General features: G+C 43.9%; 1 protein-coding gene across 12 annotated transcripts in view; it reads left to right on the forward strand.

Moving 5' to 3' along the window:
* Positions 1-11,702, forward strand: part of CSNK1G3 (casein kinase 1 gamma 3) — a 163,566-nt gene extending 151,864 nt beyond the window's left edge. For all 12 annotated transcript variants that reach the window (XM_073344818.1, XM_073344822.1, XM_073344825.1 and 9 more), the window contains one exon: positions 9,267-11,702. In XM_073344818.1, coding sequence (XP_073200919.1) covers positions 9,267-9,321 — 55 coding nt within the window. In that variant the 3' untranslated portion in view covers positions 9,322-11,702. The remainder of the gene's footprint in view (positions 1-9,266) is intronic.
* Positions 11,703-26,101: the final 14,399 nt, after the last annotated feature.

The raw sequence follows: 26,101 nt of genomic DNA on the forward strand, positions 1-26,101 counted from the left end.
ACCAGCCTCCAACTGGCACCAATCCCCCTCCCTGGTACTGGCTAAAAAGCAAAAAAAGGCAGGGAGAGGGCATTCTTCTATGTCCCATAAAGGGAAGGAGAGGGCTGGAGGAGAGCAAAGACCCACGCGGGGCAGCGCCTCCCCTCCAGCCGGTGGCCAGACTCCAGCACCTGTTGAGTTGTCGAGCCCTTTTTGAGATCTGCCTGCCACCCTGAGAAGCAGCAGAGGTACTTGGCACCTGATGATGCCGTCCGTGCCGGAGGCTTTTCAGCACCTACTTTTTTCCAACCACTTGTCTTCCTTCCTCTCTGCCTGGGCCTCTATAACATCAGATTAGTGGGTCCTCAGCACAGCAGCCGGGGGGTATACCCTCCAGTTTATTTCTATTGCCCCCTCCCCCATCCCTCTTCAAGGACCCTTCTCGTGAGCATCTGCTCGCTTATTAGGTGCAGTGCCTTCTGCGGGTGGGAGCTGTGGACAGAGTCCCTCTGTGCTTGAGGGGGGAAGGGTTTGAATCCCGCTATGTTTTTATCCCAAAGGCCAAGCCTCATCGTCAAGCTGCGGAGCCTCAACAAGTATCTCAAGAAGATGAAGATCTGCATGGTCTCCCTGGATCCAGGAGACTGGTACTCCGCCCTCGACCTGAAAGATGCTTACTTTCACATACTTCACGGACACAGATGGTTCCTAAGTTTTGTCATTGGGACTTCCCACTACCAATTTGCAGACTCCCTTTTAGCCTAGCAATGGTGACAAGGGAGTTTACGAAGTGCATGTCGGTGGTGGTGGCCTACCTCAGATGTCAGGGTATCCAGATCAACCTGTATGTCGATGACTGGCTCATCAAGGGCCGATCCAGGTCCAGTGCAGTGTTGAGACGTTGCCAGCCACTTGTCAAGCTCTAGGCCTGTTGATAAATGAATGAAAATCAACGTTGGTCCCGGTCCAAAGGATATAGTTTATCAGAGTGGTACTCAACTTTACCCGAGAGAGAGCATTCCTGCCAGAGGCCAGATTCAGGGCAATGTCAGATCTGATTGCCAGTATCACTGCCCATCTGCTCACCACTGCCTGGGTCTGTCTCAGATTATGGGGCACATGGTGGCATGCAAGTACGTTGTCTAGCATGCAAGACTCAGCCTGTTTCCCCTCCCAGATATGGCTGGCGTCGGTCTACTCACCAGCCAGACGTCACCTGGACAAGCGCCTCATGATCCCACTGTGGGTACTTACCTTCCTGCAGTGGTGGTCTGACCAGATTCTGATGTTGGAAGGTGTGCTGTTCCTGAGCCCGCGACTCACAGTCTATCTGATTTCAGATGCGTCCGACCTTGATTGGGAAGCAGATCTCAGTATACTGTGGACTCAGGGGTTATGATCACGAGAGGAACTAGAGTTACATATAAACGTCAGGGAGCTCAGAGCCATTCCTCTGTCTTCCGGAGTGTTCCTTCCCCAACTGTCTGGTCGGGTGATGCAGGTGTTGATGGACAACACAGCCTCCATGTTCTATGTCAACAGGCAGTGGGGAGCTCATTTGTCAACTATGTGCCAGGAGGCTCTCAGTCTGTGGGACTTCTGCATTCAGCATACAATCCATCTGGAAGCCTCGTACCTCCCCGGCATGCGGAACATGTTGGCAGATCACCTCACAGATCCTTCTTCTCTCACCACGAGTGATCCCTTCACTCTTCCAGAAGTGGGGAGCTCCCCGTGTGGACCAATTCACCACCAGACAGAACAAAAAGTTTCGTCAGTTCTGCTCTCTGCAAGGCATCAGCAGAGCCTCACTTTCCGATGCCTTTCTCCTGTTATGGTCAGGAAATGTATGCTTTCCTGCCCATTCCACTCATCAGTAAAGTCCTCTTAGAAATCAAGAGGGACAAAGCACGGGTCATTATGATCGCCTCGGCATGGCCTCGCCAGCATTGGTTCAGCATGCTCGTGGACTTAGCTGTAGCAGCCCTATGGCCACTTCCCAGCCCCATGGGCTACTGTCACAGGATCATGGTTGGCTCCTGCACCCGAACCTTGCCTCTCTCCACCTCACAGCTTTGATGCTGCGTGGCTGAATCCAGAGGAACAATCCTGCTCTAGTCAGGTACAGCAGGTTCTCTTGGAGAGGAGAGAGCCCACTATCAGAGCAACTTATCTGGCAAAGTGTTTCTCCTGCTGGGTGTTGGAGTGGAGTATCTCCCCAACCCAGTTGTCTCTGCAGTCCATTCTGGATTACCTGCTTCACTTAAAGCACCAGGGCCTTGCCTTCTCTTCAATCAAGGTTTTCCTGGTGACAATATGAGGGTGGAACCATGTCCAGGGTAGATCAGTATTCTCGCATGAGATGACTATTAGGTTCCTGAAAGGCCGTGAAAACTCTTTCCACTGGTCCAAGACCTGGTCCTCCAATGGGACCGAGACCTGGAGAGCTACGAGACCTGGAGAGCTACAAGAATGTGACCTTCCACGACAGGTGGGAGGGAACAAGAAGCCATAGGCTCAAAGGCTTCTTGTTCCCTCCCACCTGTCGTGGAAGGTCACATTCTTGTAGCTATTACCTCGGTGAGATGAGTCTCTGAGATTAGAGCCCTTACTTCAGAGCCCCTGCACACAGTGTTCTATAAGGACAAGGCTCAGCTGCAGCCCCATCTGACCTTCCTGCCAAAGGTGGCATTGAACTTCCACGTCAATCAGGATATTTTTCCTCCAGGTGTCTAGCCAAAGCCTCATACGACAAATGAGTAGAGGCATCTGCATACTCTAGATGTCAGGCATGCACTGACTTTCTACTTGGAGCACTCCAAGGCTTTCCGCAGATAGACTCAGCTCTTTATTGCCGTAACTGACAGGATAAGAAGGGCCTTCCTGTGTCCTCTCAGAGGATTTCAACCTGGATCACCACCTGCATCTGTACTTGCTACGAGATAGCAGGGGCTGTGCTTCCACCGATAGTGAAGGCTCATTCGACAAGGACACAGGTGTCTTCGGCAGCTTTCCTAGCACATGTCCCTATCCAGGACATCTTCAGGACCGTGTCGTGGTCTTCGGTACACACGTACATGACTCATTACGCCATTACCCAGCAAGCCAGAGACGACACTGGATTTGGTAGAGCTGTGTTGCAATAGACATGTCCGTGAACTCGTCCCCGCCTCAAGACGTACTACTTGGGAATCACCTGCAATGGAATGGTCATGAGCAATCGCTTGAAGAAAAAACAGTTACTAACCTTTTGTAACTGTTCTTTGAGATGTGTTGCTCATGTCCATTCCATGACCCACCCTCCTTCTCCTCTGTCAGAGTTCCAGCAAGAAGGAATGGGGGAGCCAGCAGCGCCCTTTGTAGCGGTGCATACAAGTTCCACTCCAAAGGGCGCCAGAGCCGGTCCCCTACAGATACTACTGAGGGGAAAACTTCCAGCAATGCTGCATGTGGCGAGCACACACACGTACAATAGAATGGGCATGAGCAACACACCTTGAAGAACAACAGTTACAAAAGATTAGTAACTGTTTTTTCCCCTGGGATGGAACTTCCAGTTGTTGATCAGTTCCACTAATTTTTTGAAATAGTAAGCCCTCCCAGACAGGGTCTTTGTATGTACAGAGCCTGGCACAGTGAAGTGCCAATCCTGATGGGGTCGGTGGGAATGATTGTAATATGAATATTAAATAACAGATAAAATGCATACAAATATCAACGCATGAATAAAATTGAAGTGATGATAAAACGGAGAACAGGGAAAATCTTTTGGGGGTGCTTTATTATATCTGTTATGATGGCTTCATTAAAATATAATCATATCCTGGATAAGAATAGGAGTGGTATGTGGGGAAGTACCTGAGTGGAGGCTAGTGTGGTAGCATCAGAGCCAAAAGAGAAGGTTTAATATTTAGCATCTTAGAGGCAAATTGAAGGAGAGTGAAGCTGCTTGGTACAGTGGAAGTAGGATGTTGCCCAAGGTATAGGGAGCAGCATGCGCGAGAACATGATTTGGAGGGAGGAGATAAAAGCAACAAGAAAAAGTTTAGAATTAACTGAGCGAAGGGTATATGAGAGGCAAGAGCAAAATAACAAAAAACCTTACAGGTCGAGATAGGCACGAGAGAGAGGTGGAAGGAGGCTGAGCAATGAGAGCCTTGAGAAGTGCAGTGACATTGTAGCAGTAAGGTAGGTAGATGTTTATAGTCATGAAATTTTGGATAAACTAGACTAAAGTGAGGTGGAACTCGAAGGTCAGAGAAGATGAAGTAGTGGCAGTAAACAAAGGAGGAAAGAACAAAGGCTTGTCTATACAGGGAATAGTTAATCCTGTTTAATTAGGAATAGTTAACTCCATCTGTGGACACTCTTATTCCAAAATCGATTAAGCTAATTTGGAATTAAGCACTCTTATTCTGGAATAAGAATTTCCACACACAGTTAATCAGGAATAGTTAATCCTCTTTAAATTCAAGCCCTATTTCATTTTGAATTATCTTTCATGTGTAGAGCTCTAAACCTTGGGTCAACATTTTTAGCAGTGGGGATTAAGTAGTATTTTGGAGATATTGAACAAAAAACAAGATTTGCTAATACACTTGATGGGGAGAAGGGAGGAAGACTTTTAAACATAACATTGAGATTGCAGGCATAGGTTATATCATAAAGGTAGTTTTACCTTGTGTAGAAAAGGGGGATAAACTGTTGCCTTCCCTTAGGTAGGATAATCACTGTTTATGCAACAGGTGAAAGTTATTACACCCACAAGCAAAAAGTTTAGAAAACATGATCAACTTTTGTCATATAGAAAACATTTTTAATGGCATAAAATATTTAATACATGAGAACATGCCTTGCAGATTGTGGATACCTTCTTTCCTATTAAGTATAATAGTAACTTTTAACATCCATAGATATTTGTGTGCATTCTTAAAGTTGTGGTAGCTGTGTGTTTCAAACATTTAAATGCACAGAGAATTTGTGGACTATTAAAATTGTTTTATATCAGTTCAATAGTTTGTTCGATAGTGAGGCCCTCTAGTGACAGCATATTTGAACACCGCAGGATTTTTGTTACAAACTGTATTCGTCAAGGGTTTGTAAACTGTCTGTATAAATTTAGTTTGTAAACTGTCTGTATAAACCTCACAAGGTGGGTGAGGTAATATCTTTTTTGGACTAATTTCTGTTGGTGAAATAGACAAGCTTTCAAGATTACGCAGAGCTGTTCAGGTCTGGGAGAGGTACTCAGAATGTCACAGTTAAATTAAAGGGTGGAAGAGATAAGGAGTTAACACATTTTGCAAGAATCCATTCAAGGTAAAATGTGCACTTAACAGCTCTACAGTCATAGGACAAAAAAGGGTTAGTGGGTTATAGATTTTTGTAGTGAGCCATAAATCCAGTGTCTTTATTCAATCTGTGATTTTTGGTGTCTAGCAGAGTTATGAATTTAAGTTCCCAGGCTCATCCTTTGCTGGGTTTGTGCAAGTTTCCTTTGAGGATGAAGACAGAGGACTTGAAAAGTGTTTAACTATGGGTGATATGATATTTTTTTTGTCGTTTATTATTTTCTGTGTGAGCTCTTTTAAGAGTGTAGTGATTGTCTGTTTTCACCCATGTAGTTGTTGGGGCATTTAGTGCACTGGATGAAGTACACCACGTGTTGTGATAGGCATGCGTAGGACCCATGGATCTTGAAAAATGTGTTGTGGTATTGACCATCATATCAGTGAAGATACGTCTGCAGGTTTTGCTTTGCATCTGGTGTTATGGGAGAGGCTGTGTTGCTTTGAGTTGGTGTCCTGGTCTGTGGGGAATTTGCTTCTGCTGATGAACTGGAGGATGGGGGGAGGCTTGAAGGCCAGAAGAGAGGTTTCAGGAAAGATTTCTTTCAGGATATGGTCCCCTTAAAATATGGGTTGTAACTGTTTAGTGATAACCTGTAAACGTTCCAGTATGGAGTGGTAGGTGACAACTAGCGGTGTACAGTCAAAGGTTTTTTTTTTTTCCTGTATTGAAGTATGTTCTCTTGTGGTATATGGGTTGCCCGTTCTGACGCAATCTACTTCTTGGTGGAGTATCATTGAGCGAAGGTGGTTTTAGGTCTGTTAAAGTGTATTATTAAGGTATAAATTTAGCTCTGTTAAATCTTGCCATAAGAGCTTTTATGTTGGGAGATTTTAAAATAGATGTCTACATTTTCTTACATAAATTTAGATATATTTGAATGACATTTATTAAAATTAGAGGCTTTGAGAGTTCCAACACTTCAGATGTTAATGTATATTTGTAATGTCAGAGCTTCCAAGGCAGTTTAATGATTTGGCATGTATATTTATGTTCCTCCAACAAAAAACTTTAATAATACATATTAAAATTCAAGGATTTATTTCCCCTTACCAATAGCTTTATGACTTCAGCATTTTATAGAGAAATCCTCTTAACTGAGATACCCTGTTAGAATTAAGATCAATATCCATTAATAGAAGAGATCTTTGGAATAGTAATACTTCAAAGTTCATGAGGTTCATTGAGTTGATGGGAGATACTGTCTGGATTGGTTAAGGATGGAATTTTTCTGCATGCCCAGTGCCAGTTGCATTGGCAGTTGTGCAAAGTCCACATGTAGTTGGCATGGAAGGAGCAAACTAATAAGAGCAGGAACTAGTAAAGCAGTACACGCATAATGTATAGATCACAACTAAGGAAAGACTGAAACCCGATAGGGAAGGAAGCATGCAGAATCAACGTCCCTAGATCAGAGCACATTAACAAACTGTTGTTGTGCTTCAGCATGGTCCACACGGACAGTTAGTCCATGGCAGGCTAGTGTGGGGTAGATACACGCCTCAGTTTGCCACAAACTAAATGTTTGTGTAGACAAGCCCTAAGTGAACCTATAATACAAGGTGAAACCTTCTGAGAGCTGGAAACATAATAAATGGAGGCAGGAGCCCAAGTGGCATATCACCAGAACCCTAAGATTAAATGTCCTGGTATTATGCCATGTGTTTTGTTAAACAGTGCATTGATGAGTGATTGTGCCATGCCTCCAAAGGTGTGATAGCTAGTAGTGAATGGTGAATGAAAGCTCGCAAAGGGATTCAGTGAATGAGGAGTTGTCAGTGAACCAATTTCTGCAGATGTGCTTTCAGGTTCAGAACCTAAGCATAAACTGTAGTGGTCATAGCTTGGCCATTTGTACATGGATCACCAAAAAAATCTAAGGATTTATGGACAGATTTTAGGTGCATTTGTTGTTCTTCAAGATCTGCTATGTTCTATTTTTTCATAAGGACTATATAAATAACATTATATTGCTGGTACCTATATCTTGAAAATAATTATTTAATCTATATAGATTCTTCTATGGTCTTCTAATTGTGGGTTTCCTCATTATTAATAACTAATGTTTTTTTCTACTGAAAGTCACGTAACTCTGACCATCCTTGGTCTGAGTCTGTCCCCCAGTTCTGTTCGTGATTGAGCTACAGATTGCCCTTTGATAATATTTTGAGAGAGCGATTCTTCCTCCCTCCTCTCACTATGGATGGATTCCTCATCTCTCTTGGAACACTAATGACCCTTACTTTTTCTCCATTTCAAAATCCACATCTCAACCAAGCAGGCAGGATTCCTTCTGGAACATAACTGATGCTGATGCTTGATGAGCTGAAGGACTGCTGAGATACTGAAAGCACATCGATCCTCTTCACTGCAGTAGCTGTAGAATATGTCACTTCCACAGCACTTCTCACCTCGAGAAGGAGAGGCTATGGATAGCAATCCTTACCTAGTGTGCAGCGCAGTACTATAGAGCACTACCAACAAATCACAGAATGTGTCCTGGGCCAGCTATCCTATATTCTAAAATAAAGTTTGCCCCATTCACTTCTGAAATTATAATAAATAAAAAAGATAATATGGATATTTTCTCCATTGTTCATTTTAACCTTAGAGCAGATCTCCAGGAAGTCTCAGCAGGTTTTATCTTGGGGTTTTAGAGAGGGCTAAATTCCTTTATGCTAACATAGCAAGGAAAATGCCACAAGTGTCGTTTCTTCCAACTGTCTGTTCCTTCGGTCCTCTTTTTGTTGTCTTCTCCCAGTATTTTTTCTCTTGTTTAGTCTTTGATTTTTAAAAACACATCTCCTTTCTTCTGTGTCTTGTGTTTCTCCTTTTTTTTATTTTCCCTCATTTTTTTCATTCATCTGTATTTGTTTGCTCTTCTCATACTCCTACCCCTTTGCTCCTACCTGACTCTCCACTCTGTCACTACATTGCAATTGACTATTTTTTGTCAGCTTCACATTTTCTCTCAGTATATAATGAAGCAGACAAAAGGATACCAGTATACTGTACCAGTCTACTTCGAGTTCAGATTCCAACTTCGTTGATGTTTCTTCACGGCACTGAATCAGAATGTGAATTTTAAAATTATTGTTAAACATTGGTTTGGTTTGAGACATTTCAAAAAAACCCAACAAATCCTTTCCCAAACTCTGAGTGCTTAAAGGGTGCCTTTTAAATTATGTTGGGTAGCAACAGCAATATTAGTGAATTTTAGTGTAGTGGTCAGTATTTTAAATAAATATTTAAAATACATTTACATTCCTGTTTGTCATACTAGCACTTAATGAAAAGTAATACATGGGAGATCAAAACACTTTTATTTCCAAAAATACACCTTTCATCCTCCATATATAATGCTTTATTATAATTCTCAAACTAATACGGCTGTTCTGTCTTGGCATGAAACTATAATGGTCACTTTTATTTGTAACTCTCTTGTCTATTATGTAACTTATTTGACTGTCTCCAAAGAAAGGATGAAAAGAGTTAGGATTGGTGGGCAGTGATCGAACTAGCAGGGTTCGATTTATCGTGTCTAGTCTAGACGTGATAAATCGACCCCCGAGCACTCTCCCGTCGACTCCTCTACTCCAGCTTGGCGAGAGGCGCAGGCAGAGTCGACAGGGGAGTGGCAGCAGTCGACTCACCGCAGTGAAGACACCACGGTAAGTCGATCTAAGTACGTCAACTTCAGCTATGTGAATAATGTAGCTGAAGTCGACATACTTAGATCGATTTCTCCCCCACCCCCTGCACAGTGTAGACCAGGCCTCAGTCACCCTCAATGGAGATTAATATGTACCTTGCAGTGGTATATAACTTTATAAGAGTTTTAACTGCATATTTTAAATTAAACAAGTATGGCATTAGATATGATTTATTTTTGTGCTTCCTTTTTTTGTTAAATCTCGTATTTCCTGTCACACTTGCAGGTGCTGTTGTTTTTTCAAGCGAAGGAAAAGGAAAACCATTCAACGCCACAAGTGACTCTGGAAGCAGGCAGAACATGGGGAATTACTTTCTTGTTCATCTGCTGTCTTGTGATTTTAAAAACAAAAAATCATTTCTGTAATGACTAGAAATTATTTTTAAAGACTCCATCTTAAACAAAAATGTTATGCCTCCATGCTTTGGTTTGGTTGTCCTTCATTTGTATTTTATTTTTCATCCATCTCTTCTGGAAGCTTTAAAGTTTTATGAAACGTGAGTGCTTCTTTGACCATCAGTAAATGGACTAGTGAAATGGTACAAATGAACACTGCTCTATCTTCAGCAAAACTAAACTTCAAAAGCATTTCTTCTGTCCTAGAAAGCAATTAGCAGTATCTTAGCTGAAGATCAGATATGTCATAAATCTGGTTTTTGATGAGTTCTATAGCAGCATGTTGAAAGCAGTCTTTTCAAGTGGATAATGAAAAAAGAAAAGTATAGTTGCCCAAGCATTTAAAAATAATAAAAAGTCTTACCTTAAGATTTCTTATTGTCTGTGACATCTGCATTGATTGTTCAGTATTACTGATGGTACTGCAGTCCCAAACTGTATTGTATTAGCATTAAATCCTCTCCATGATATCATGGTACAGTCACTACCTGGAGATACTGAGGATGAAGCTAGATGGATTCAGCTAATGACAGTGGTCTATGCTGTAATTGCTAATGAACAAAAAGATATCATCAGTCGACTCTGAGTTTGAAAATGTGCTTTTGTTGTGGCTCTAATGGAGTTGCAGTATAGTAGAAATGGCAGCAATGCTTGTACAAAAATACAAATGTTTGTATAATATAAGTTGTGCTTCTGGTTACATTAGACAGGAAGATGAAATACCTTCAAAAGAGAAGATATTTAAGGGTTATAAAATACACTAAGAAGAAATAAATGTGAATCTGCTTAAAGTGGAATGGGAATTAAAGCCTACAATTCCCATTCAGGCTACTGCTGAATGACATCCTCCTTAAACTGAAAATTTGGATGTGCCATGTAACTGTTAGATCTTGTTGGTAAATTATTTGACTCATCGATTTTCTTTCTTTTTTTTTTTTTTTAAAGGGCAATGGAAATGGGTGGAACTTATATGCCTTCTCTGTGTACTAGACTGTAGTACCTAAAACTTCGCTGTGGTTTTCTGGAACCTTCTTAACTTTCTGTGTAATATTGCAACTGATGTAAGATATTAGGGAAAGGATGGTTCAGGTACTTTTCCCCCACAGTCCTTTGAAGTGCCTGCAATATCTATAAACCAGCTGTTCTGTAGAAAAGGCAGCCCATTCCATTTTTTCAAGTCTGCTTCATTTAAAGCCATAATGACAGAGGTATGCTTTTGTCATATTTAGCTGCAAGTACTTGGAGAGATGGAATAAAAGGACGGAAGTGGCTAGACAGACTTGTTGACCAAAACTCAGATTAATTCTTACAATTTTTAAAAAAGCCTTCTAGAGCTAACTTTTTTTTTTTTTTTCTGCCAACATATGCCTTCTGGCATACCTATTTATTTTTAAATCTGTTTTGTGGTAACATTCAAAATGTGTATTAAAATAGACAAATGCACACCTTTGAATTCATTATTGCATTTACGGGAATTTTAGTTGTTTTTTATAATTTATTTTTTCTTAACTGCCAAAACTGCAGTGCATTGTTTTGATGAATTATGTGCTCACATGAACACAACAATGTGTAATCTGGTCATTGTCACTGTTGCTGTTAATGTTCTTGTTAAATTTTTGTGTTAAAAACCTGAACTTGGCCTACAAAAGTATATACTGTATAACTGGGTCAACAGTTTCCACTCAACCTGTTTGTATTACTGATTGTCTTAAACTCATGGACAGTTACATAATGTTCTTTATTTTGATTTGAGTTGAAAAAGTAGGTTGACTTGACCATTCTAATGTGAAAACCTGTCTTTCTTTGCAGTATTTGACCAAATTTGTCACTCCATAATATTTGTAAATACATGCAGTGTTGTATTTCTTATCATACAGTTTAGTTCAATTCTCAAGGGATGTTTGACCTGTACAGTGTTTATATGATCTGAACTCCTTACACACAACAAGATGTGTATATTAATCCAATTATGGACTTAAATATAAAAAAATTACAAAATCTGTTAATTTGCTGCAAAGACCAGTATCTAGACATTTTGCTTTTTAGCAATATTTTTAAGTGCTCAATTTTAATGCCGAGGAACATTTCCTTCTGGCAATACACACTGGTCAATAATAAGTAAAGCAGGTATGTTCAGGTTAAGCCAACGTTTTCGTTTGTATGCTTTTCCCCTTCTAAACTAATGAAGTCAACATTGCCTGAATGTCAGAATAATGAAATAAATACCTGTTTAAAATTATGTAACTGAAGAAGAAAAAAAAATAAAATGGTAGTTTTTTTAACTTGTCTTTTCCCCCCTTTCTGACAGTGTTGGATATAATAGTGGAAGTCATTAGTCTGGGGCCTCCCAAGCAGTTATAATCACTCTATTTGGACTGGACTCCCAAAGCATTGCTCTTGTAAAAGAAAGTCACTAAAAATGGCAGCCTGATGATGCATTTAGACAGCAAATGGATGGAAGTACATAAGTCTGATTGGAATCTGCTCTATGATGTGGTATTCACTCTTTGGGAGCTGCCCATGGTTGCAATAGGGTATTTGCAACAGTGTCTGGCATATATTTTAAGAAAAATATTCTAGTGGAGTTGGTTGCCTAACACTTTCCTATATAATGCCATGATTTCAGTTGCTTATAACTTCTCCAAACTTTAACTGTTCAGGCTGACATTTTCCATGCCAGATGCCTGTCTCGGGTGAAATTTTTAACATTTTTTAAACATTTAAGATAAAATAGCTCCACAGTTTCCAAATATGAGATTAGGGAAAAAATACATTGGTTTGCCTATGCTGCCCGGACGGAAGAAAATCTTAACCATTTCATTGAGAAGGTTCAGCATCTGTATGCTGTCGAGCAAGGACTTGAATTTTAATTAGGGCTGTCCAGCGATTAAAAAAATTAATTGCGATTAATTGCGCTGTTAAACAATAATAGAATACCATTTATTTAAATATTTTTAGATGTTTTCTACATTTTCAAATATATTTATTTTAATTACAACACAGAATAAAAACTATACAGTGCTCACTTTATATTTTTATTACAAATATTTGCACTATAAAAAACAAAAGAAATAGTATTTTTCAATTCCCCCATTGCAAGTATTGTAGTGCAATCTCTTTCTCGTGCAATCTCTTTCTCATGAAAGTTTAACTTACCAATGTAGAATTATGTACAAAACCTGAATTCAAAAATAAAACAGTGTCAAACTGTAGAGCCTACGAGTCCAATCAGTCCTACTTCTTGTTCAGCCAATCACTCAGACAAACAAATTTGTTTACATTTGCAGGAGATAATGCTGCCACTTCTTATTTACCTGTCACCTGAAAATGAGAATAGGCGTTCTCATGGCACTGTTGTAGCTAGCATCACAAGATATTGACGTGCTGGATGCCCTAAAGATTCATATGTCCCTTCATGCTTCAACCACCATTCCAGCGGACATGCGTCCATGCTGATGATGGGTTCTGCTCGATAATGATCCAAAGCAGAGCAGACCGACGCATGTTCATTTTCATCATCTGAGTCAGATGCCACCAGCAGAAGGTTGATTTTCTTTTTTGGTGGTTCACGTTCTGTAGTTTCCGTATCTGAATGTTGCTCTTTTAAGTCTTCTGAAAGCATGCTCCACACCTCATCCCTTTCAGATTTTGTAAGGCGCTTCAGATTCTTAAACCTTGGGTCAAGTGCTGTAGTTACTTTTAGAAATCTCACATTGATACCTTCTTTGCATTTGGTCAAATCTGCAGTGAAAGTGTTCTTAAAATGAATATATGCTGAGTGATCAGCCGAGACTGCTATAACATGAAATATATGGCAGAATAGGGTAAAACAGAGCAGGAGACATACAGTTCTCCCTCAAAAGAGTTCAGTCACAAATTTAATTAATGAATTTTTTTTTAACGAGCGTCATTACCATGGAAGCATGTCCTCCTGCATGGTGGCTGAAGCATGAAGGGACATATGAATGTTTAGCATATCTAGCATGTAAATACCTTGCAATGCCTGCTACAAAAGTGCCATGTGAATGCCTGTTCTCACTTTCAGGTAACAAACTGTCTCATGGCCCAGAGGCGGATTACCCCTGACGGGCCACAGGTTGCCCACCATTGTTCTAAAGTTTTACATTGTTTTGTTTTTGAGTGCAGTTACGTTAAAAAAAAAAATAAAAATCTACATTTGCAAGTTACACTTTCATGATAAAGAGATTGCACTACAGTACTTTTATGAGGTGAATTGAAAAATACTATTTTTGTTTATCATTTTTAGAGTGCAAATATTAGTAATCAAAAATAATATAAAGTGAGCTCTGTACACTTTGTATTCTGTGTTCTAATTGAAATCAATATAAATTTCACTTGGTATTCTATTTCTTAACAGTATGATTAAAACTGTGATTAATCATGATTATTTTTTTTAATTAATCACTTGAGTTAGCCGTGATGAATCAACAGCCCTAATTTTAATAGATGGGCCATACCTATGTCAGGTATGTGCCTTTTGTCATCCAGGTAGGTAAATAAATAAAACCTGTCCAAATCTTGCCACAGTATAAGCCTTTGAATATCACGATTCACTCATACTTGGTATAGTTTTGCTAGAGACTGCCAGCATTATACTCAAGATTCTCACTCAGTCAAGTGGGATGAGTATGCGCTCTTCCCATAGAGCAGCTGAGCATACTGCAGGCCGAGCAGCATTTTCCATACAGTTCTATTTCGTGCAGGCTACTGTGGTGCTGTGCACTGGAATTGAGAGTAGGGAGACTCTCTTCTGTGCTCTGAATGGTCCTGCTTCTTGAACCCAGGCACTATGATGGAGGAAGTAGTTTGATTCAGATGCAGAGTAGTGGGAGACAGACAGGAGATGCTCTAGTGGTTAGGGCCCAATTCCCTACTCCACCACAAACTTACTTCCAGTCATTTAGTCTTTCTGTGCCTCAATTCCCTATCTGTAAAAATCCGTACCTCACAGAAGTGTTGTGAACTTAAATACATTAAAGATTGCGAGGCATTTAGAAAAGCGCTATGAAACCCACCGGCAAATGTTTATTTCCCTTTGAGTGGCTGGATCACACAGAACGTAAATCTGCTGCTACCAGTTAATCCACTAGTTCATGTGGTAGAAATCCATACTGTGGATCTAAAGATTCAACCTGTGGGGAAGACCCACATGGAGGTCGGTATGATTCCAAGTGATGGAATTTATTTTTTCAGTTTACTTAGAAGTTAGGAAATGCCAGTATTGAAGTTGCATGTACAACTTAACTTCAGCTTCCTGTATGCATATGCATTATGATGGCCTTTAATTCCATTATCACATTTTTTCCCCACAACCCTGCGTTGTTCAGTGCACAATATGGACCATATTGACGGAGCAGCTATTCTATATTTTGCTTTCCCCTCATGATTCAATGGGTGGACTCATGCCTTATTTACTGCACACTATTCAAACCCTGCTCTGAATACAGAATTAAAAACTTCATTCTGGGGATTTCTGTGGTGTTCATCATAATAGCAATGGAATGCTTCACAAACACCAATTAATTTAATTTCACAACACCCCATTGGGGTGATTTTACACAGGGGGGAACTGAGGCACAGAGGTGTTAGTTGTGAGAACCATCCTCTAATTTTTGGTGCCCAATTTGAGAGATGTAGGACCTGATTTTTTTTCCAGAATACTTAGTGTCTTATAGCACTTAATATGTTCAAAGCACAGTTCCCAGTGACTTCAGTTGTAGCTGTAGGTGCTCAGCCCAAGAGTCTCAAGTTGGACTCCCAGAAAGTGAGGAAAAGTGAGTTACAACTGTGAAAAGTTTGATTTAAATGACTTGCTTAGTATCACATAGGAACTGTCTGGCAGATAGAATCAAAGTCTCCACGGAAATGTTCCACTGTCTTGGACACATCCTCACCTCATTAAGGCAATGGTCAAATCTCTTCCAGCTCCAGGTGACAGTGCGTCCCGGCACCATTGATAGGAGATCTTTGGTACCTGTGCCTGGTCGGGACGCACACACCCAGCTGCTGTCTCACAGTCTCATTAGAGTCTGCCTGAGCGTGTGCGTCCCGCACCCCTCTCAGTTCCTTCTCAACTGTCTTTGGCTGAAGACGGGTCTCGGGGCAGTGCTGAACGTCTTCCCTGGTCACTGAAGGGAACAAGTACATAGACATAGAAATAGTTAGTCAGAAACATGCCAGTTATTTCCCTTTCTTTAGAATAGTTACCTAGTTTCAAAAACCAAAAAGCTCCTTTTTCCTCAAGTTCATCTCCCATTGACACACTCTCCCCTGGCAAAGCCCTGGCTGGGATGATATAGTTGGGGATTGGTCCTGCTTTGAGCAGGGGATGGACTAGATGACCTCCTGAGGTCCCTTCCAACCCTGATATTCTATGATTCCTAGTGCAATAATGCTAGGGTCTTAAGCATTTAAGAAATGTACCTCCTGTCAAGAGTCTATATCACAGTCCGACAGAGACAGTGTGTGAAGTGCCTCGGCGAGACACACGTCCCTGCCAAGTGTGTCCATTGTACCAGCCTGAAAACCAGGCCTTATTGTGACAGGGACCTGCGGCTGAAAATGTTCCTGATGGAGAAATCCCTACAGCCGCCTATGGAGACGGGCAATAGCAAACCCTCTCCCTCACGCTGCCAGGTTGGAACTGACTGGGAGCACGGCTTCACCTTCTCACGCAAAGAGGCAGGAAGCCCAGCTGTCTCTGTCCAGAGACTTTCAAAAGAGTAAAGGGTCTCCTGCGAGATCCTTACCCTCAGCGCTGAAGGCAGGCGCCTCCAACCATCCCAGCACCTCAGCCACAGCTCCAGCAGAACGCAGAGCAGGGATCCGACTTCCCGTAGCGGGAAGGTCTCCTTGGCACCAGTCCCCTCGGCACTGAACGCGCATTCTGCCCCAGTGCCGACAAGAACGTTGGCACCGAGCCTGCCTACTACTCCAGCAGCAGGAGTGGAACCCACACAGGGTGCCTACAAACACCCGTGGCACCGGCTAGAGGAAAACAGAAGTCAATACGGGCTTCTGAGCACATACCAATACGGGCTTCTCAGCAGGATCACAGCCCAGGGAGCAGCAGCAATTCTTAAATCAGGATGACATCTCAGTGGCCCCTGATCCTGACTCTCTGCTCCTTGACACGCAGTGTTTACTCTTTGACCAGCTGCTCTCCCCACCTGACCTGGCTACCTTCACTGACAGCGAGCCTGATATGCAGCAGCAGGTGGAGTTCTCCCCACCTGCCTCTCCTCCTCCACTGGAACCATTTACACTTCAAGTCACGGTTCACAAGCACCAGCCTCAGTTTCCCTACTTTGCTCCCACTTTCTTATCCCATGCCTTGGCCTCAGTGGTATCCTTGGCCAGCTCCTGCTGCCACTTGTCCTCATGATTCTTCCACCAGACCACAAGTGTGTTCTGAACCCTTATCTCCAGCTCTGTCTACTTCTAGATTGCCTGAACCACCCCCTGAAGAGGTGGGCTATGAACCATATCCTGATTCACCAACTCCTAGCTCTCCATCAGCTCCAGATGGAGCCCTCATGCCTCCGCCTCCACAGAATGTGGATGACTTTAAGCAATTCCAGGAACTTTTCAAGAGGGTGGCATTCAGCCAGGACATCCCTTTAGAGGAGGTCCAGGAGACACAACACAAACTCCTCAAAATTCTCCAACCCTCTGCACCCTCAAAGATTGCACTTCCCATAAATGAAGCACTCCTAGAACCAGCTGACACCCTCTGGCAGACCCCAGCCTCTATCCCACCAACTTGCAAAAAGGCTGAACATAAATATTATGTTCCTGCTAAGGACGTAGACTTCTTATTTTCCCATCCACAACCAAATTCTCTTGTAGTGGATGCAGCAACACACGGGACAAAACAGCCGCAATACTAGCCCACCGCGCAATACAAGGACCTCAGATGCCTTGACCTCTTGGGCCGCAAGGTTTATACCTCCTTCACTTTGCAATTCAGAATTGCAAGCTATTCCGCCCTACTTGCAAGCTACGACTTCGACAGTTACAATAAGCATTGGTCGAGGGTCTGTGCAACCACCCCTTGACTCCATCATCTATTTGACCATTTGGCCGCCACTTCCTGGGTTTCTGCCATTCCTGGAAACGGGGTCCTGGAAATAGTTCAGTCCAGTTGCTCCATCACGTTTATATCCTACCCTCCCACGCTTCCCCCTTCCCCGTCTCTCTTCAGGGACTCCTCTCAAGAGCACCTACTTTGTGTAGAAGTGGCTCATCTTCTACAGTTAGGTGCAGTGGAACCTGTGCCGACACAACATCGAGGAAAAGGGTTCTACTCCCACTACTTTCTGACCTGAAAGAAGACTGGGGGATGAAGACCTGTACTAGACCTACGCTGACCAAACAAATTTGTACGTGTACAGAAATTCAAGATGGTCACATTGGGCACAATAATACCTGCACTGGAATAAGGGGACTGGTTCACAGCCCTCGGCCTACAGGACGCCTATTTTCACATATCCATTCATCCGGCACACAGATGCTTCCTGCGATTCACACTCGGACACGACCATTTTCAATACAGGATACTCCCTTTTGGACTCTCTGTGGCACCGAGAGTATTCTCCAAGACCCTAGCCATAGTCGTGGCCCACCTCTGCAGACACTAGATCATACTTTTCCCCTACCTAGATGATTGTCTCATCCATGGCAGCTCATACGATAAGACATTATGAGCTACCTGTTGTGCCATCTCCCTGTTCCACAGCTTAGGTCTGCAAATAAAACTTTCAAAAATCAACCCTGACATCCACACAGCGGATTGAGTTCATTGGAGCTCACCTGGACTCAATTCAAACTAGAGCCTCACTCCCACATAACAGATTCCTCGCTATTACAAATCTCTTACGCACGCTCTCCGTTCATCCCAGGATACAGGCAAGAATTTGCCTACAGCTCCTTGGCCACATGGCAGCCACCACCTTCATGGTCAAGTACACCACTGCACATGAGATGTCTTCAGGGTTGGCTCAACTCCAACTACAAACCCAGCAGACACAGTTTCTGCATGATGCTAACTCCTCCAGCAAACATATTAGCCTCCCTACAATGGTGGACAAGACCAGAGAAACTCTGCATGTGCATTCCCTTCCAGCAACGCTCCCCAGCACTCATGCTCACCACGGACACTTCCCTGATCAGTTGGGGAGCACACCTGGGGGGACACATGGCACAGGGCTACTGGTCTCTGTCAGAGATGCGTCTACACATAAATCTCCTAGAGCTCAGAGCAGTCAGACCCACCTGCCTTCACTTTCTGCCCCTCATAAAGAACAAATCTATCCAGGTCCTACCAGACAATATAGCATGTATGTTTTACATCAACAGACGGGGGAGCCCGATAGCACCCCCTATGCATGGAGGCCATCCAGTTATGGAATTAGTGTATACAACACCACATAGAAATTACCGCTTCATGCCTACCTGGATGTCACAACACTACCGCCGACACACTCAGCAGACACTTCTCCGAGGAACATGAATGGGAATTACATCCCACAATACTACGAAAGCTCTTCTCCCACTGGGGCATGCTGTCAATAGACTTCTTTGCCACAACCTAGAATCGCAAATGCCATCTATTTTGCTCCAGAGTGGGACTCGGGAATGCATCCCTAGGAGACGTGTTCCTCATCCCGTGCAACAACTCCCTCATGTACGTCTTTCCACCGATCCCTCTGATACACAGGGTTCTATGCAAGATCAGAGATGACAAGGCCTGGGTTATACTTATTGCCCCAGCTTGGCCGAGACAGACATGGTGTCTTTACCTGCTATGCATGTCCATCCATCCTCCACGGACTCTCCCCTACAGACCAGATCTGCTTTCTCAGGACAACAGGTGGCTTCTTTTTCCGCAGCTCCAGAAACTCCATCTGACGGTGTGGTTACTTCATGGTTCCAAACCCACAAACTAGCCTGTTCTGAGCGAGTCCGGTATGTCCTCCTGCACAATAGAAGAGACTCCACTCATAAGACTTATCTGTAAAAGTGGAAACGCTTCTCCGTGTGGTGCTCCCATAAATGCTTGATGCCCTACACCGTGACCCTTCCTAATATCCTAGACTACCTTTTGAAACTAAAACAGGACGGGCTCTCCCTCAGCTCCATCAGAGTACACCTCCAGCCCTTACCATCTTCCATGATTTGCTGGATGGATATTCATTCTTTGTCCACTCCACAATAAAATGCTTTCTCACAGGCCTGCAAAATCTCTACCCTGAGATTCATCCATCGGCAGCCACCTGGAATCTCAGCCTAGTTCTTCGCGGGCTTATGAAACCTTCCTTCGAGCCCTTAGCTACCTCATCCGTTCTCCACGTCCATGAAGGTAGATTTCTTGGTGTCCATAACATTAGCAAGGAGAGTAGGGGAAATAAGCACCTGATGGCCTATCCTCCCTACACAATCTTCTCCAAAGATAGTCATCTTGCGACCGCACCTGAAATTTCTCCCTAAGGTGGTGTCCACCTTCCACTTTAACCAACCAATAAACTTACCTGCATTCTATCCCAAGCCTCATAAGATTCCGCACGAAGCAGCTCTACATACCCTCAATGTCAGACAGGCAATCACCTTTTATCTAGACAGGACTAAACCATTTCGTAAATCCCCTCAACTATTTGTCTTCTCTACCAAGAGATTGAAGGGTGTGGCTATCTCTAAGCAACGACTTTCCAAGTGGATCTCTGACTGCATCAGATCCTGTTACCAAACTCAGAATGCCCAACCACGTGAGGGCATCAGAACTCATTCTACTCGGGCGATGTCAACATCCATTGCTTTCCTCCATAACGTAACTATTACTGATATCTGCAAGGTGGCTACGTGGACATCTGACCACACGTTTACCAAACATTATGCTATCACACAGGATACCACGGCAGACACCATAGTAGGACACACAATACTGTCTACAGTCGTCACTGCTGCAACTCTAAAGTCCCACCAGCCATAGTGGGTACTGCACTCGAAGAAGAGGAGAAGGTTACTCACCTTGCAGTAACTGAGGTTCTTCAAGATGTGTGTCCCTGTGGGTGCTCCACACCCCGCCTTCCTCCCTTCTACTTTGGAGTACTATTCTGACATCTCCACAGTAGAGAATGAACTGTGGGGGATGTGGACACGCACACTCAAGCAGACTCTAACTAGACCGTGAGACAGCAGCTTGGGCATGTGCATCCCGACCAGGCACTGCTACCGAAGATCTCCGATCAATGGTGCCTGGATGCACCATCACCTGGAGTGGAGCACCCACAGGGACACACATCTTGAAGAACCTCAGTTACTGCAAGGTGAGTAACCTTCTCTTGCAACAGAACAAAGTATCAAGAGCTGCAAAGAGCTATCATCCTACTTCCCTAGACAGGCTATGCTCATTCAGGAAGGCTTCCTAAACAGCCTGGATCCTACTAACCAATAGCCCACCCACTACCCAATAGCCTGCCTGCATTCAGAGTTTTATACATTCACTCATCAAGAAGTTCTGACTACCCTAAAAAACTTTCCCCTCAAAATTTGTGAATTCCACCCCTACCCTTCCTGGCTTATGACCTTCTTTCATGAGCAACTGTTTGCACTCATGACTGAAATAGCCAATGCCTCATCCATGAAAGGTACCTTCCTTTCTTTTCTCAAACATGCACAATAGCTCAACCAACATTGAAGAAACCCACCCTGAATACATTGGTTCTAGACAACTATCATTAAGTGTCAAACCTTCCATTCTTGAGCAAGCTCATAGAACAGGTTAGCCAAAGGCCAACCTCAAGCTCATCTAATTGAAGCTAATATCCTAGACTGGCCACAGTGTTGATTTAGGCTAGAATATGGAATTGAAACTGCTTTACTGGCACTGATGATGATCTTCTGCTGTCAATGGCTAGAGGGCAGATATTCATTCTTATCCTCCCGGCTCTCTCTGCAGCGTTCAACACTGTTGATCATGAGATGTTGCTGTCTCCCTAACAAAGGTAGAATGAGCCAGGATAATGCACAATAATTGTTTGAGTTCTTCCTTGAGGGATGGACCCCATGAGTAATAATGGGAAACTGCACCTCTGTTACTAGACTCCTCGCTTGTGGATGATGATCACAATGATCGATTTCCTGTATTCAACATCTACATGAGCCACTAAGTGAACTGGTCAGACAACATGGCCTCAGGCGCCAGCAATATGTAAATGACACATAAGTCTACCTCTCCTTTTGACCATGCTACTACTACAAAAAAGGCCCAGTGCTTAGAAGAGATAAGTTCATGGATGAAGGACAACTGTTTGAAGCTGAACATGAGCAAGACAGAGTTTGTGCTGGTGGGCAGAGGAAAGCATTTTGAAGAGTTTGCAGGCACAGGGAAGTCTCCTTTGCTTGAAGATCCACACCCACAATTATCTCAGTCCGTAGCGTATGAGTGCTCCTTGTTTCCTCGCTGACTCTAAGCTCTTTTATAGCAGCATCTGTGAAACACTTTCTGTCACCTCTAGTTGGCTAGGAGACTCTCATTCTGGCAAATGATAACATGGTCTCAGTTATGCATGTCTTCAGGGTTTATGAAATGCTAATGGATACAGAATGCTGTAGTATACCTCCTCAGCAATATGTATACAATAAAAGTAAAGCTTTCTTGGGATCTGGCCTAAGACTGGAATGAACTCCCCCAGGAACTAAGGACGATCACAAATCTCACTGCCTTCTGCTCTATGTGCAGGATGCATTTCATAGACCTTAGCCTCTCTAACATAACCATGTAGCAGTGCGCCTACATAATATATACACGTCTCCCCTGTGGAAAGGATGGCGATAACAAACGTGATAGATGTTAGTTGCATTGTTTAATACACTGTTGGTGATTAAGCATGGCATAAGAACCTATGTAGAATAGAACCATGAGACCATCCTTTCTCTTCCTGCTGTTGCCTATCTGACTTACTACACACCTTCCCACTTCTTTAACAAATGAGGCAGGGATCTTACAGACAACAACTTCCATTCTTTTTTGAGTGCTTGCTCATGTCCATTCCAATGTAAGTGTGTGCTTACCCTGAGCATCACAGTCAGAAAGTTTTTCCCCCAGGGGTATCCATCGGGTCAGCTCTGGTGCCCCCTGGAGTTTTGCACTCATATCGCCAGTGTAAAGCGTCCTGCATAGTCCCATCAGTTCCTTCTTACCACCCATGATGATCTCTGGAACTACCTCGTCCTTGTGTTCTGCAAGTACTCCCTCAGTGGAATTTTTTCAAACTTCATTGTATATAGTTATCTTGTTCTTAGTAGTTAAGTTTCAGTTTTTAGATAAATAGATTAGGAGAACCCGGCTCAAGGAGGTTAGTTCCTGCCTGGTACCAGGGCATGCCTCTCTCTCTGGGGTTTAAGCCTTGTGCTTCATGCCACAAGCCTGTGCCTGTGAGTCACCCCCATTCCAGCTGCCTTAAGTGCCTGGGGAAGCTCACGTGGGGGAGTGCTGTAAGATCTGTAAAGACTTCAGGCCCTGTACCAAAAAGGATAGAGACAAGCTAAGATTTAAAGCTAAGATTTATCCTCATGGAGGCAGCACTATGATCTCCCTTGGGTCCGGATCAATCAGACTCTGAACCGAGCACGTCAGCCTCAGTAAGGAGCACCCTGGCTACTCTTTGAGATACTCAGCACCATCCCTCAGCACTGGCACCGAGAAAAGATGCTCCTTCTGCTTCTTGAGGGTCTCTGCACCATCTGCAATCCCCAGTGCCAAAGAAAAACGCTCTAGTTAGGGAACCTCAGTTCCATTCTTCATCACCAGTGCTGAGAAAAGGGCAGAAAAAGACTCAGAGAGGTTGATCCCCAACCCCAAGTTTGGCGGGGGGAGAGAGATGCTAGTAGAGTGCGACCCTCAGCAGGCACTCTGTGACTCCAATAACCCGTGCAGCGCTGTTGATTCTAGCCCTGGCATGGGTACCTTTGAGTCCGGCACTGATGGACTCCTCACAACCGGAGTTCCAGCGCCCTGATGGTACCATCGATGCCAGAGGCATTTGCTATAGCAAGAGATTTACTCTCTCTACTGGTACATCTCCAGCCATCAGGGAGCTGACAGATGTGGCACTGGTAGGAAGGACCTCCACAGCATTGAAGCCCTGGGTACTTTCAAAGGGGAAATTTGGCCATGATGGCCCATTCACATCATCTCCCTCCTGGCATCACTCACCAGCAGCAGTCAGCACTGCTCCACTCTGGTCTCCAGGAAGGGAGGATTCAGAGATGGACTCTGAGGCAGAGTCATATTTCTGTGGCAGGAGATGTTACCATCACTGCAGTTGGCACTATCCGGCCAAGGCATCCCACCCATGGCATAGCCCCTGGGACATTGGCAGATGCCAGTACAGTGGCCTTTCTGGAATCCTCGGGCTTTCCCACTGATGGAGGAGTCACAGTCTAGAAGGTCATACTCTATGGTATTGGAGTTCAGAGCACCCCTCCAGTTAAGGCAAAATCCAGGTTCCGGTATCAAGATTGGTGCCAAATATCAAGAACCGGCACCATGAGATCTGTCCAGTGCTGAGGGTGAAGAAGTGCCTTCTCCTGGTACATGAGTCCTCCTCCTCTTCTCTGGATGAAGCTGTCACAGGAGCTGACATAGCATTCTCCCAGGATGATTACAAGGCACACTGGGAGCTCCTCAAGAGAGTGGCTCAAAACCTGGGGATCCAGGTAGAGGAGGTAAGGGAGTCCTCCCATGCCCTGGTAGACATTCTAATGGCAACAGGTCCTTCAAGAGTATCATTGCTCTTGAATGATACTATTATGAACCCCATCAAGGCATTGTGACAGACCCCAGTGTCCCTTCAGCCAACAACAAAGAAAACTGAAGAAAAGAAATACTTTGTCCCAGCTAAGGGTTATGAATTCCTTTACACATGCCCACCACTGGGCTCTTTGTTTGAGCCGCCAATTAGAGGAAATGGTAGGGGCCAACCCCCAAGGCCAAGGACACCAGAAAATTAGACCTCTTAGGTAGAAAGGCTCAGGATCGTGAATCAGCAGGTGCTCCTGAGCAGATACGATTTTAATTCCTGGGGCACTGTGCTGAAATTTAAGGAGTTACTACCAGAGGAGTCCAGATGAGAATTTGCAGCTCTCATGGAGGAAGGGAAATCAGTGGCAAAGGTGTCCCTGAAAGCAGCCTTGGATGTGACAGACTCCCCAGCCTGATCCATGGCCTCAGTGGTGGCAATGCATAGAACCTCTTGGCTTCAATCCTCAGGCCTACCACGTGAGGTTCAACAGACCTTGCAGGACCTTCCTTTTGAGGATACATTGCTATTTTCTGAGCAGACAGACTTAAAGCTGCACAGCCAAAAGGACTTGAGGGCCATCCTGGAGTCCCTAGAACTTTATTCACCAGCACCCTCAAGGAAACATTTTATAAGCTTCAGCCAGCTGCTTAATTCTTCCTGCCACCTGTCCGGCAAGATTACCATAGGAGAAAGAGCATGGGCTTTAGGAGAAGACCCTCACCCCAATACTCATATGCATCTGCTCCCCGCCTCTGACACTCTGGGGTCTAAGGAGGCCTTTTGATGGGACACTTGGGAATGATGTACCAGGACAGAACTTCATTCCAACCTGCCCTATCTTTGTGGACCATTTATCCCATTTTTATTGGGTGTGGGCCCGTATTACCTCAGATCACGGGGTACTAAGCACGATAGCAGTGGGATACACCCTTCAGTTCAGTTGTTCTCCCCTGTCCTCTCTGTCCCTATTAAGGAATCCTTCTCATGAGCAACTTCTAACCTAAGAGGTGTAGTCGCTCCTAAGGATGGGAGCCATGGAGGAGGTTCCACTGGAGTTAAGGGACTGGGGGTTCTATTCCTGTTTCATAGAATCATAGAATATCAGAGTTGGAAGGGACCTCAGGAGGTCATCTAGTCCAACCCCCTGCTCAAAGCAGGACCAATCCCCAACTAAATCATCCCAGCCAGGGATTTGTCAAGCCTGACCTTGAAAACCTCCTAAGGAAGCAGAATCCACCACCTCCCTAGGTAATCCATTCCAGTGCTTCATCCTCCTCCTAGTGAAAAAGTTTTTCCTAACCTCCAACCTAAACCTCCCCTACTGCAACTTGAGACCATTACTCCTTATTCTGTCATCTGCTATCACTGAGAACATCTAGATCCATCCTCTTTGGAACCCCCTTTCAGGTAGTTGAAAGCAGCTATCAAATCCCCCCTCATTCTCCTCTTCTGCAGACTAAACAATCCCAGTTCCCTCAGCCTCTCCTCATAAATCATGTGCTCCAGCCCCCTAATCATTTTTGTTGCCCTCCGCTGGACACTTTCCAATTTTTCCACATCCTTCTTGTAGTGTGGGGCCCAAAACTATACACAGGACTCCAGATGAGGCCTCACCAATGTTGAATAGAGGGGAATGATCACGTCCCTTGATCTGCTGGCAATGCCCCTATTTATACATCCCAAAACGCCATTGGCCTTCTTGGCAACAAGGGCACACTGTTGACTCATATCCAGCTTCTCGTCCACTGTAACCCCTAGGTCCTTTTCTGCAGAACTGCTGTCGAGCCATTCAGTCCCTAGTCTGTAGCGGTGCACGGGATTCTTCCGTCCTAAGTGCAGG

Source organism: Lepidochelys kempii, chromosome 5 (genome assembly GCF_965140265.1).
Source record: "Lepidochelys kempii isolate rLepKem1 chromosome 5, rLepKem1.hap2, whole genome shotgun sequence".
Taxonomy (NCBI): Eukaryota; Metazoa; Chordata; order Testudines; family Cheloniidae; genus Lepidochelys; species Lepidochelys kempii.